General features: G+C 45.7%; 1 protein-coding gene across 1 annotated transcript; it reads left to right on the forward strand.

Moving 5' to 3' along the window:
- The first annotated feature begins 1,500 nt into the window (after positions 1-1,500).
- LOC126991785 (uncharacterized) lies at positions 1,501-6,344 on the forward strand. Its single transcript, XM_050850460.1, has 3 exons — positions 1,501-1,591; positions 5,252-5,499; positions 5,727-6,344. The coding sequence occupies exons 1-3, from the start codon at positions 1,527-1,529 to the stop codon at positions 5,876-5,878; spliced, it is 465 nt and encodes a 154-aa protein (XP_050706417.1). The 5' UTR covers positions 1,501-1,526; the 3' UTR covers positions 5,879-6,344.
- The last annotated feature ends 7,448 nt before the right edge of the window (positions 6,345-13,792 follow it).

Consider the following 13,792-nt stretch of genomic DNA (forward strand, 5'->3'; position numbering starts at 1 on the left):
ATCTGCATGTGTCAAAATTACTGGAGAAACAAGTGAACATTTTGAGATAAAAGTGGGCTTAAGACAAGGGCGCGTCATGTCACCATGGTTATTCAATATTTATATGGATGGTGTCATTAGAGAAATGAAGGGCAAAGTTGGAGAAGTTGGAGTAAGACTGTTCCATGAGGGAAGGAAGTGGGTACTGAACTCGATACTGTTTGCTGATGACACAGTGCTCATTGCAGAAAATGAAAGTGACCTACAAATCTTGGTCAGTGTTTTTGATAGTGTCTGTAACAAGAGAAAGCTGTGAGTAAATGTCAACAAAAGTAAAGTGATGGTTTGTGAGCGAAGTAGAAGTGAGGTTGTAGGTTTTGTATGCCCATACAGAGTGGGAATTAAATGTGAAAAAGAATGCAAAATAATTTTGAATGGTGAAGAAATGGAGGAGGTCAATGAGTTTAAGTACTTTGGATCAGTTATGTGTAAGCATGGTGGTACGGAGGGAGAGATAAGAGAAAGGGCATTGCAAGGAAGAAGGGTGGTAGGGTCTTTGGGACGAATCATGAATGGCAGAAGTGTGAGCATGGAGGTAAAGAGGGATTTGAGAAATACAATAATAGTACCAACCCTCACATATGCAAGTGAAACGTGGACCTGGAATGAAAGTCAGAGGTCTAAATTGCAGGCAGTGGAAATGAGTTATTTGAAGAGTGCTTGTGGTGTGAGTAGAATGGATGGAATGAGTAATGAAAGTGTGTACGAGCGTTTTAGAATGTGTCATGGGGGTGAAGGGAAGAAGTGTGGAGTGGTGGAAGAAGTGAAGCGACAGACTTTAAAGTGGTTTGGCCACATGGAGCGAATGGAGGAGAGTAAGATGACCAGAAGGGTGTATGTGAGTGAGATAGAGGGAGGGAATGCTAGAGGACGACCTCCAGTGAAATGGAGGGATAGGGTGCAAGAGTACGTTGGGGAGGGGGTGGGGAAAGATCTTTGAGAAACTTTGAGCAGGCAAAGAGGGAATGTCTGGATAGAGAAAGTTGGAAGCTCTTCTACCGTGGTCATCCCCTGGTGGGAGCTCTAGGAGCAGGCGTCGATGAAATAATGATGATGATGATGAACGAAAAGAATCTGGCCTGAGCGGGCTCGAGCCGCCGTCCTGTCAGATCGTGAAGCCTGGCAGCGCAGCGCTCTAACCAGTTGCTCCACGGAGTGTGTGTGTGTGTGTGTGTGTGTGTGTGTGTGTGTGTGTGTGTGTGTGTGTGTGTGTGTGTGTTACATAATTCTAAAGTGACAGACTTGTGCTGCAAAGCTTGAAATAAATCTTTCAGAATTATCTTCCTTTGAAAAGTCTCCTTTACCTTCTCTGCCCTTTCCTCCTCGTCATTATGATCCTCCTCCTCCTCCTCAAGGTCGCGTGATGTGCAATAAGTGACTCAGCGCAGGTAACAATTCAATATTAAGCCTAAAATCAGTATCTGGCAGCTCTCCCTCCCCCATTCCTCACTCAAGGACACGCTGGACGCCGCCTGGAGTGTATATAAATGCTCGCCTCTCTGGCTGCCACACAAGTCTTCCGGAAATCCCTTGAAACACTCACAGCAACTATGTAAGTAGACAGGTTGTGTTACTGTTGTTGATGCTGTTGAGTTGCCATAGTCATTCACGGTCTCCTCTCGTAATGTTTTATTATTCATGTAGTTACGAAAACCATACAAATAGTTCTGTAGTTAATATCGATTTAGTCTCCATGATTTCTTCTGTCTTAACTTTTATCCTCCGATAACTTTTATCAACAAATAGATGTGACAAGCTGAGGTGTGAAAAGTGACCTGTTGGCTGTCTGCACAAGATAAACCAAAGCCGATTAACTTCATCATCTTGGTGGAGAGCAAAAAGGTAGACTCGAAATGTGCACCACTGAGTAGGGAATCGATCCCGGACCTTCAGAATTAGAGCAGGGCAGCATACACTCTAGCACTCATCGGTGTAGGCTACATTTCGAGTTTTCCTGTTATTACCAGGTAGGTTATTTATTGGGAGTTACGCCTTATCTTCTTACACATATTCTGGTAAGAGCAGTGATGTCAACAATCACATACATCCGATTCGGTGCCTGTTAACGCCGGATTTAGTTTAGTCTAAATGCGGTGTCACACTGAGTCTTTTTCCTCCAACCGTGTTGGCGGTACAGGCAACCGGCAGCTCCAACTTTAAGGGCTGCTGCAGCTTGTGCTGCTGTTACTTATGTTATGGACTTGTTGCCACAGTTAAATGGAAGGAAAAGGCGGTTGTGTGTACGATCAGAGCTTCAAAGAGGGAGGACAGAAGTGTTTACCCATTCCTGGTCAGAGTGCTGTGAACAATCTTCATCGAATGGAGACAGAAGAGTTTTTATTAACTATTGGAAACGGTAGTCCCACTCATATCCAAGCAAGACACCACAATGAGGGAAGAGCAGCAATAATCCTGAACCATTCACACATTAAATTCTTTTTGGCGAAGTTTTTATGTGTGTGGTCCCACAACACGGGGTGTTCTCTTATCTTGTAGACAAAGCAGCTCTGCAAAACCACTTTACGATTCTCTTGGTAGGCGACCTCCCACTTCTCGTTTTCTACTCACAGACACAGCTGTCGTCTTTTTTACATACAGCCGGGCGGTTGCTCGTATCCCGAACCGTTTTCCCAAACTCTAATTACAACAGGTCTGGTCACTTTCCGCTAAAATCTCGTCGGGCTAGCGCATGACGTCACGCTGCCTGCGGGCCGTTGCGTGGAACCAAATCAGTCTGCAACGAGACGGGGTCGGATGCACAGGTCCGATGTGGACCAGGATGCCAAATAAATGTGCTGTAGGTGGTCGCACATCCAATTATAAACACAAACGTGGAATTGTTTTTCACAGTTAATTAAGAAGGGTATACTTGGAATTAATAATGAAATAACAGAATGACTGAAAAGGTAGTATACTCGTACAGTGGACAAAAAATACAAGTCACCCATCAATTACTCCGATTTCTGTCCTCGTACCATGGAGGTCGATATCAGCCCTAGAAGGTGAATCCGCCGAACTGTCATTCTAAGGGCCGCAAGGTTGTGGACACCTGCCAGGCGTCAGGTGTGGTCAGGTCAGGCTGCCCCTTAATGGGTTCGGCCAGGCTGCCGGGTGTTGACAGGTCAGGTATTTATGAAATAGATCTACCGCAACAATAAATGTGCGGTACCTTAAAAACTGTGCCTCCGTGCTGTCACCCTGCCTGGTCAAACTCTTTCGCCTCTGCCTGTCAACATCTACCTTTCCTTCTTGCTGGAAGTATGCCTTCATACAGCCTGTACCTAAGAAGGGTGACCGCTCCAATCCCTCAAACTACCGTCCTATTGCTTTACTTTCTTGTCTATCTAAAGCTTTTGAATCAATCCTTAACCGGAAGATTCAAAAGCACCTTTCCACTTCTGACCTTCTATCTGATCGCCAGTATGGGTTCCGCAAACGGCGTTCTACTGGTGATCTCCTAGCCTTCTTAACTGACTCTTGGTCATCCTCTCTTAGCCGTTTCGGTGAAACTTTTGCTATTGCGCTGGACATATCAAAAGCTTTTGATAAGGTCTGGCACAAATCTTTGCTTTCTAAACTACCCTCCTACGGTTTCTATCCTTCTCTCTGTACCTTTATCTCCAGTTTCCTTTCTGACCGTTCTATTTCTGCCGTGGTAGACGGTGCTGTTCTTCCTAAATCTATTAACAGTGGTGTCCCACAGGGTTCTGTCCTATCTCCCTCTTTTCTGTTGTTCATTGATGATCTTCTTTCCAAAACGAACTGTCCTATCCATTCCTACGCCGATGATTCCACTCTGCATTATTCAACTTCTTTTAATAGAAGACCCACCCTTCAGGAACTTAACGACTCAAGGCTGGAGGCTGCAGAACGCTTAGCCTCAGTCCTTACTATTATTTCCGATTGGGGCAAGAAGAACCTGGTGTCCTTCAACGCCTCAAAAACACAGTTTCTCCACCTATCCACTCGACACAATCTTCCAAACAACTATCCCCTATTCTTTGACAACACCCAGCTATCACCTTCCTCAACACTAAACATCCTCGGTCTATCCTTAACTCAAAATCTCAACTGGAAACTTCATATCTCATCTCTTACTAAATCAGCTTCCTCGAGGCTGGGCGTTCTGTACCGTCTCCGCCAGTTCTTCTCCCCTGCACAGTTGCTGTCCGCCCTCGTATGGAGTATGCATCTCATGTGTGGGGGGGCTCCACTCACACAGCTCTTCTGGACAGAGTGGAGGCAAAGGCTCTCCGTCTCATCAGCTCTCCTCCTCATACTGATAGTCTTCTACCTCTTAAATTCCGCCGCAATGTTGCCTCTCTTTCTATCTTCTATCGATATTTCCACGCTGACTGCTCTTCTGAACTTGCTAACTGCATGCTTACCCCCTTCCTGCGGCCCCGCTGCACTCGACTTTCTACTCATGCTCATCCCTATACTGTCCAAACCCCTTATGCAAGAGTTAACCAGCATCTTCATTCTTTCATCCCTCACGCTGGTAAACTCTGGAACAATCTTCCTTCATCTGTATTTCCTCCTGCCTACGACTTGAACTCTTTCAAGAGGAGGGTATCAGGACACCTCTCCTCCAAACTGACCTATCTTTCGGCCACCTCTTTGGATTCTTTTTAGGAGCAGCGAGTAGCGGGCTTTTTTTTATTAATGTTTACTTTTTTGTGCCCTTGAGCTGTCTCCTTTGCTGTAAAAAAAAAAAAAAAAAAAAAAAAAACAGTACTCAAAAGCACCATCATCTTAATGAATGAGACGGAGTCTTGAGTTAGCAACTAAGGTAGTGGACGTGAGTTCTCACCCGGGTATCCCTCATCTCGCGGCCCTAAAAATGACAGTTGGGCGGATTCACCTCAATGAATGGGATTAGCGGGCCGTGTCGACTCCATCAATTCTACCTCCATGCCTCGGATCCACCGAGGCACCATGACGTCACCTCTTTGCCATGCCTCTCCTGCGCGTGAAAATACTTGGTATGATTATACTTTGCGTTTTCCATCCGTACGGACAATCGACAACTCGCTCCCGGTTGGGAGAACGGGCGACCGCTGTTACTCGTACGCCCAAAGGTTGGAGAAAAACGGACAGTGTAACCTCGCCTTAATAAATAATCTCTGACATTTTCTATATTTTGATCCCACATCCGTGACAGAGATGTGCGACGCTTGCGTCTATAACAACGACACCTCTCCTTCCACAGGGCTCGTCTTCTGCTCCCGGTCATGACTGTGGCCCTGGCCATGGTGGCAGGCGCCATGGGCCAGCAGGTGGGCTGCCCTTCAGGATATACCGAAGATCAGATTCCGACCCTCAGCCTTTCCAATGCAAGCAAGTCTGAGTTATATGGATTAGTTCACGATCGAACTTTTGGGAACTTGGTGAACAATTGCTTCTTTGGAAAGAACTGTGAACTATGCGCCCACAATGACAAAGTTAGACAAATCTTAGGTAAGTCTTTTATCTTCTCGTACATCGACACCACCTTATACTTTACCTCTCACTTCATTGAATACAGATTGTGTATGTGACTTGTTTCTGTTAGTTATATAATAATCGAGTATTCAAGGGTAACTGTGCATCTAACTCGTAACTTCCTCCTGTACAATGCACTCAATAATATCATAATCGAGATGTTGATTGTGCATCTGACTCATCATTCCGTCTTCCTGTCACAGTGATTTATCCGTGGATGGTCCGAGAATGCATCCAGAAGACTGGCGTCTGCACCAAGGATCAGACAGAGATGGCAGTATACATATTCACAGAAGCCAGAAAGGTGTACCCCAAGGAGTCCAAGGAAATCATCGCCCTCATCAACGCTGCTTAATAGGCACTTCACTACACAACCCGTCCCGCCACCCCTCATGTTTCCCGCTATATAACTCCCATCGGTGTTTGTGGACTGTCTACATACACCAACTACTTCTTATTGATGTTTGATTATATTTCATATCTAATTTAACAAATATCTTACGGCTGGCAGCAACACCGCCGCCACGATGTTGCGATGATTTTGAATGTAAATATCTCCAGTTTGCCAGCAGCCACGGGATAGAGAAGGGGTGGTGTTATGCTGGCGGCTTGTGGAGCGTAATTGCGCCTGACAAAGCCTGACTCACGTGGGGGCAGGCCGCAACAATATAATGTTATATGAATCTGTTGCGGCCTTACCCATTTTGGGGCAGGCCATCAAGATGGCTGTTCTGTGCATATATATGAATATAAGCTACTGTATATGATTTGTTATTACAATTGTTCAACTGTTTACCTTACAATACAGTAAATTAACCAATTCTACTTGTATTTTTTTACTGGTAATGAAACCCATCAATTTGTCTACCGCGAAGAAGGCGAAGAGTGTCATTCCAGAATATGGCTCTGGTGATGAAGATTCTTGTGGTGAATTCTACAGTCCGTCTTCAAATTATGGCTCCTCATTGAACAAAGGATGGAAAACTGCAGCAAAGAGAGCAAAGAAAGTGTCAACCTTTTGTGCTGGCTGTGAGGGTAGTCCGTTCATGTATCTGGATTGCTTCAGTGTGAAACATCATGGCTAATATGCGAAGGGAGAACAATGAACTCAAAATATGGGAATGCACATCTTTTGTTAATTACCTCCGCCAACGACGTTGGAGGTGGTTATACTTTCGGTCGGGTCGGTATGTTTATTTATTTATTTATTTATTTGTTTGTTTGTTCGTGAGCAGTCTCCTGTGCACAGTTTTGTGGATATCTCAACCAATTTTTCAGGAAAGCTTTGTGTCCATCCCGAATATAAACCATTAGATTTTTTATGTCGGAGGTCAAAGGTCAAGGTCACAGTCTCCTGTGCACAATTATGCGGATATTTCAACCGATTTTTCAGGGAAGCTTTGTGTCCATCCAGAATAGAAACCATTAGATTTTTTTATGTCAGAGGTCAAAGGTCAAGGTCACAGTCTCCTGTGCACAATTTTGCGGATATTTCAACCAATTTTTCAGGGAAGCTCCGTGTCTATCCAGAATAGAACCCATTACTTTTTTTGATGTCAACGGTCAAAGGTCAAGTTCAAGGTCGCACAAAACGTCATTTTGGCCATAACATCGGTTCTCCTCATCGTAGAGACTTCAGACTTGGTTCATATTTTAGCTCATGGAAAGACGCACCTTGCATGGCCTCGACTTTGACCTCGAAAAGTTCCCCCAAAGTCAAAGTTTCCAAAAAAATAAATTTTCATCAAATTTCGAAACAAATGTTCCATATGATGCACCTTGCATGGCCGGATGTCAAAGGTCAAGGTCAGTGTCGCACAAAACGTCCTTTTGGCCACAACTTCGGTTTTAATCATCGTAGACACTTCAGACCTGGTTCATATTTTAGCTCATGGAAAGACGCACCTTGCATGGCCTTGATCTTGACCTTTGACCTTGACCTCGAAAAGTTCGCCCAAGGTCAAATTTTCCAAAAAAATAGAATTTAATCAAATTTCGAAACAAATGCTTCCATAGGATACACCTTGCATGGCCTTGACCTTGACCTTTGACTTTGACCTCGAAAAGTTCGCCCAAGGTCAAAGTTTCCCCCCCAAAAAGATTTTCATCAAATTTCAACCACTCAAGTTAAAAAAAGACCAACTAAATGTAATTTACCATATTTCATAATACTCTCAATTCAAGGTAAAATTGATATGGTTTAATGGTCAACAAATATATTATTCTTATTAATTATCTCTCTGGGAGCTTCTGCGACTCCGTGGGATTCCTGCGAGGACTATTGGTCTGCTGTGAGGCGTGTGTGGGGGGGCTTGTTCAGCTTCTTTCCCGTGAATGCGGGAGTGAGGAAGGGCTGTGTCCTTGTCCCAATGGCTTCGCCCTTGGGACTTCAGGTTTCCTGGGCCAAGACCAAGGTACAGGTGTCTGGAAGCTTGCTGGATGACACAGTACAGTCTGTTCATGCGTGTGGCGAGGACGTTGAGATCTCAGAAAGTTTCACGGATCTTGGTAGAGTAGTTCATAACAACGGTGAGTCTGGCCAGGAAGTCTTACGGGGGATTGGTCTGGCCCACGGTGTTATGGACTCGCTCAACACGAGTATATGGCGTTGTCGATACCTGTGCAGAAGGACAAAGATCCGGACCTTCAAGTCCCTTGTGCTCCCTGTCTTACTCTGTGGTTGTGAGACATGGACACTAAATGGGAACTTTAAGAGGCGGATTGATGCCTTTGGTAAAAAGTGGCTACGCAGAATCATGGGATATCGCTGGAATAACTGTGTCAAACCGGCGACTACTCCGTGAGACTGATTCGACATATATCCTGCATAGTCCGTCAACACCAACTCCGGCTATACGGGCACGTGGCACGTTTTCCGGAAGCTGATCCCGCTCATCGGGTTGTCTCTGTACGAGACAATCCTGAGTGGAGGAGGCCAAGGGGACGCCCACGGAATTCATGGGTTGAGCAAGTCGATAGATCCTGCCGGGAGGTACTCGGGTTGGGAAGGGGGCCTGCATGGAGACTCGCCCGGAGGCACCCCCGGGCTTGGCGTCGTAGGGTGGGCGAGGCGACGCGCCCCCCGGCGTATGCCTCTATTGATTGACTGGTTTTTTTAATGCCTTATCCATAGAAAGATAATCTTTAATACAAAAAAATATTAATAGGTTGATCCTATTTTGGATAATTTGGAGGATATTAATTAGCATAAAAATGACCACCGGTGGGTCGGGCCGCAACAATGTAATAAACCACCTGAGCCACCGGTGGGTCAGGTCGCTTGGAATGTGTTAATAAATCCATAATGTGAAGATTCTAGTTATTCTATATTTCTCAGTGATACCCACTTTTGTTTTCCTCCTTATTCTGATAGAAGTTATCGTTTGGATTTCAAACTTCAGTAATGTTTTGGACAGGGCTGGGTGGGGGTGATAGGACCAGCAGGGAACAACTCGCTATAATCTCTCTCTCTCTCTCTCTCTCTCTCTCTCTCTCTCTCTCTCTCTCTCTCTCTCTCTCTCTCTCTCTCTCTCTCTCTCTCTCTCTCTCTCTCTCTCTCTCTCTCTCTCTCTCTCTCTCTCTCTCTCTCTCTCTCTCTCTCTCTCTCTCTCTCTCTCTTTCTCTGTCTCTCTCTCTCTCTCTCTCTCTCTCTCTCTCTCTCTCTCTCTCTCTCTCTCTCTCTCTCTCTCTCTCTCTCTCTCTCTCTCTCTCTCTCTCTCTCTCTCTCTCTCTCTCCTTTTTCTTTTAATGGAAACACACACACACACACGCAAGTATGTATCCTCCCCCCTCCCCACACACACACACACAACCATGATTTCGCAAGAGAGAGAGAGAGAGAGAGTACGTCAAAGAAGGGGTTACAGCTTCGGTAAATAACAACTAAAATAAAACAAGACAGTTAAATTAAACACTTATACTTAATTATAATTATATTACATAAACTTAACTTGAAACAAAGGAAAGATATCATCCAAGTATGATGAAGTTGTAACCCTTAGTGACAAGGAAAACAAGAGACTAGCAACAACAGGAAACGTATCCTCCTCGGGTATCTCTCCTTGTACTTCACCGCCAAGGAGGTGATGTCGCCGTGTGAAGTAAATCCAGTGGGGAGGTGGCTTAACAGTCGTGTGAGACTAGACTGACTCACTTTTTTTTAATATTTATCTCCTAGTATCACTAAGGGAAACAGGCCCTTGTCCTTGTTAGGAGTGCAAAAATGCTCCCTCCCTGCGCGGGGGAGCACGGGCTAAGCCGATTAGCGGCCCGTAGCAGGATGCCGACAGACCGACTCTATCGGCGATCGAAATCTAGCCGACCGAGTCGGTCTGTCGACGAGGACTGGCCTGTCTCTGACGCTCACTGGCGGCCAGTGTTATAGTAGGATATCAATGTGGCCGAGAAATGTAACGGGCTTGTCGGGGGGCGTTTAAAGGGTGTTGATTAAGACTTCAGCTTCCTTAAGGCGAATTATATTCGTAGCCTTTATGTACAAGAAGCGACGGAGCGAGAGCGACTGTCGTTGTGTGTCAGTCGGACTCTCGTGAAGGAGTGGCGAGTTACAGGTTGGAAAATAATTGTTACAATTGGTCACGTATGTCAAGGTGACCTCCACGCACCATCGGGTGCAAGTATACAAAACTGAGGCGGTAAACACTGACGGACGACATTCCTATAAGGTGGCGTGATCTATCTGTCGGGGTTTTTCCATTGACAATTGTATGCCTAATTCGTGGTGATATTAAATAATAATAATACATTGATATCCTACTATAACACTGCTCGGTCACCTACCAGTGATCGCGACCTCGCGATATATAAAAATCGAAATAGCAGTCGAGGTACCATGAACATACTTAGTGGGAGTTTGGCAAGCAGACTGCCTATGACACAATTACACGAAAACACTGGCTATGTAAGAACAGATGTGGAGTTATAATATAAATAGGGAGAGGGAAACCACAACGTGTGTGACATGAAACATAAGAAACCTCTCAAAAGATAAATATAAGGACACATGTATAAGAAACCATCAACTGGCATAGTTACAGACAATGAAACGGTGATCTAGCTCCTAAAAAAAAATACAGTAGTGAAACACAGTACAATGTTAAGTATAGGAGCAGCCAGGTTTCTGTCCCCTGACTTGTCTGAGAAAAGGAAAAACCACCTTGCCAGTGGCCTCCCTGCATCCAGTCGCCGTGTCTGCACAACCAAATAATCGTGCAGGACAGAGTTTCTCCTAATAAAGTAGCACATGACGACGAGACTGACGAACATCAGAAACATTGGTACAAAAAATCCAGGGTACAGGTAGGGGAGATGCAAATAATCAGGCAGCGTTTCCTCCAGGGTTTCCGCAAACTCTGTTTTGTTCGCGAAAGACAATGAATTAAGGGAATTAGTCACATACGAGATGCTGGAGAAATGAATGTCATCGAGAGACCGTAGAGGAAACACTCGATGGGAAATATTGGCCGTGAAAACCAGACGAATCCGGGACGGGTACGTTGTTATGTTAGTGGAGCGGATATAGCATGCTTCCGCTATGGCATAGTGACCAGTAACCCGTTGATAAGTGGTACCCTCCGGGCAGATGACCGAAACATAGAATGACTGAGGAAATAAAATAATGCAGACCCTGAAAGTTCTTATGGAAAACAGGCGTTGGTGTTAGCTGCTTGTAAGGGCACAGGAAAGAGCGTCAGACGCGTTCACGCGGGTGAGGGCGATCTCGCATACCCTCCCCGAACTGGAAGGAAGGCAAAGAGACGCAGAGCAATAGAATCGCCCGAAGACCGTCTCCTTGCAATACTGCAAGAGTGAGTAGCTACCGTTGAATACAGAGCGAAATCCTTCGCGATTAGAATAAGACAGGGACGTGTCCAGGGCCAACACACTGTCCTTTGCTGAAAAGGGAACGGGACAATTTCGTGTGCCTCAAACACGTCCGCCGTCTGAAATGGAACATGAATGATTATGGCATCAGGGGTGAGGCTGGACTCAATCAAGGGGTAAAAATATTGACTCATGTCCGGGGTGAATAAAGGCGTCAGGCTATAATTTTGATACCCGATCTGGACAGTCGTTCTCAAATCGTGTAGAGGAACAAGGCAGGTGTGACTCTACCGTGCGCTGCATCAACCATGTTGCTAATAACCTGCTGAGTAGCCGTTGCGACGGAGTTAATGACGTTTTCCAATACATGCAAGGCCTGATCTAGGAGGAGAAACTGATTCACCTGGTCGATCTGTTGGACAACTATGTTGATAACCTCTACCATCTTATTTGTCTGCTCTAGCAGTTCCTCAATGTTAGTATGCAATTGCGCAAGTTTTCTACAATTGGCGTTGATCACCCTGCGATTTCTAGCAGCAAAGGAAAGTACATGAGCGTAGTGGTCCCGCAAATCGCGAACGTCCTCGTCGGTAGCCGTACCGAAAAGGAACTTTGAGGCGGACCCCACGATGTTGAGCAACCCCCTCTTTAACTGAGAGTGAACTGAGTGAAAACTATAATCCATGTTTACCTCATCAACTTTTCCCCGTAAGAACAGAATCCTATCCTCCAGTAGTTGAAAAGAGTCAGAAGTTGGTACTAGAAGGTGCCTTTGATTCCTAGTCTTGGTAGCCCGGATGGCGTCTGCCATGCCAGTAGTTTTCTGAGACTATCCTGATTGTGTCCGTGGTGTTGGTCAAGGAAGTATATGGATATTTTACGAGGAGCACATCTTCTATGAGGAAGACCTCTCCTATGTGTGCCGTGAGGGCACCAGGCTTCAGGTGGATGGGTGTTGTTGCAAGCAGGGAGCCGAGGGACAACAAGATGGTCAGAAAACGCAACATCATGATCTGAAAGTGGTGGGAATGAATTATTTAAACCCGTGGTCTCAAGTTATAGCTATGGGTGTTGGGATTATCTTGTTGAACATGTGACTCTGAGGGGGAAGTACCAATATCAAGGTCCAAAGGTGAGGGAATTACTTTCAGACGATCACTGTGAACTTCTAGACTGACTCCACTATTCGACTCGAGAACCTCGAACCGATTTCCCCTGACATTCCGAACAACTCGGTAAGGACCCACAAATTTAGCCCCCAGTTTCGAACTCCTTTCCGCTTGCTTAATCATGACTGTGTCACCCTCTTTGAAATTCACCGGGACGGCCTGTTTGTGTTGTTTTGACATCATTTCAACCTTCGTAGCTTTTAACGTACACCTAACTTCTGAGTGCATCTTGGAAAACATACGCATCTGCTGTTGTGTGTACCTATCAATGTTATAGAGAGGTTGTTGTGGGATTGTTAGGAAGTCGTACGGAAGACGTTTCTCCACCCCATATAAGATGTAGTAGGGAGACCTCCCCGTAGAGTCGTTTACCGACGTATTTATGGAAGCGGCTATATGCGATAGCCAATCCTCCCAATCATCGTGGAGATCGTTCACGATAGGCCTGAGGACCTGTAAGATTTTCCTATTAGCCCTCTCCGCCAATCCATTAGCAGCTGGGTGGTAAGCTGTGATGAAGGATTGCGTGATGTTAAACTGAGCGCATATTTCGCTCAATACTGAGTTCCTAAACTCGGTGCCATTGTCACTCAAAAGAATTCGAGGAGACGAATGTGGACACAACACGTGAGTCACGAGGGCATGGGCCACGCGTGTGGCTGTCTTGTCCTTGAGAGGCGCTAGAACTAGAAACCTAGAGAACTGGTCGACGCACACCAATAAGTAGCGCGAGCCATGTTGGCTCTGGGGGAGCTGTAGTAAGTCTATATTAACAACATCCCATGGCGCCTCTGGTACTGGGTATTGCAACATAGGTGCTGGTCCTTTGACGGACCCTTGTGCTTAGCACAAACGACGCAATGTGCGACATGTTTTCTACATCAACCCGTAATGTGGGCCAGTAGAATTTTCGTCTGGTGACAGATAGCGTCTTGTCTCTTCCTGGGTGACCCGCAATGGGTGTGTTATGGACCAGCTTAAGCGTCACGGGGACGTATATGTCTGGGATGACCAGTTGGTCTATAGGTACCGGTTTGGTTGGCCATGACCTACAAAGGAGGTTGTCCTCTGATAGGAAGAATTGTGAAAAGGAACTGGCAATTCAGGAAGGTTTGATTCGTCTCCGACTCGAGGGCGTAAATTAACCTCTTCCACATAGGGTGGTCACGCTGAGCAGTGTGTAGCTCAGGTGAAGTGAAGTTGTGGATGACCTCTGGGGTGGTAATCGCGCCTATCGGAACATTCCGAGATAAGGCATC

The sequence above is a fragment of the Eriocheir sinensis genome, unplaced genomic scaffold, assembly GCF_024679095.1.
Source record: "Eriocheir sinensis breed Jianghai 21 unplaced genomic scaffold, ASM2467909v1 Scaffold34, whole genome shotgun sequence".
Classification (NCBI taxonomy): Eukaryota; Metazoa; Arthropoda; class Malacostraca; order Decapoda; family Varunidae; genus Eriocheir; species Eriocheir sinensis.

Coding starts and splice junctions, on each gene's coding strand:
- LOC126991785 (XM_050850460.1), top strand. CDS start 1,527: ATGCTCGCCTCTCTGGCTGCCACACAAGTCTTCCGGAAATCCCTTGAA. Junction 1,592..5,251: donor GAAACACTCACAGCAACTAT/GTAAGTAGACAG, acceptor CTCCTTCCACAG/GGCTCGTCTTCTGCTCCCGG. Junction 5,500..5,726: donor CAAAGTTAGACAAATCTTAG/GTAAGTCTTTTA, acceptor TTCCTGTCACAG/TGATTTATCCGTGGATGGTC.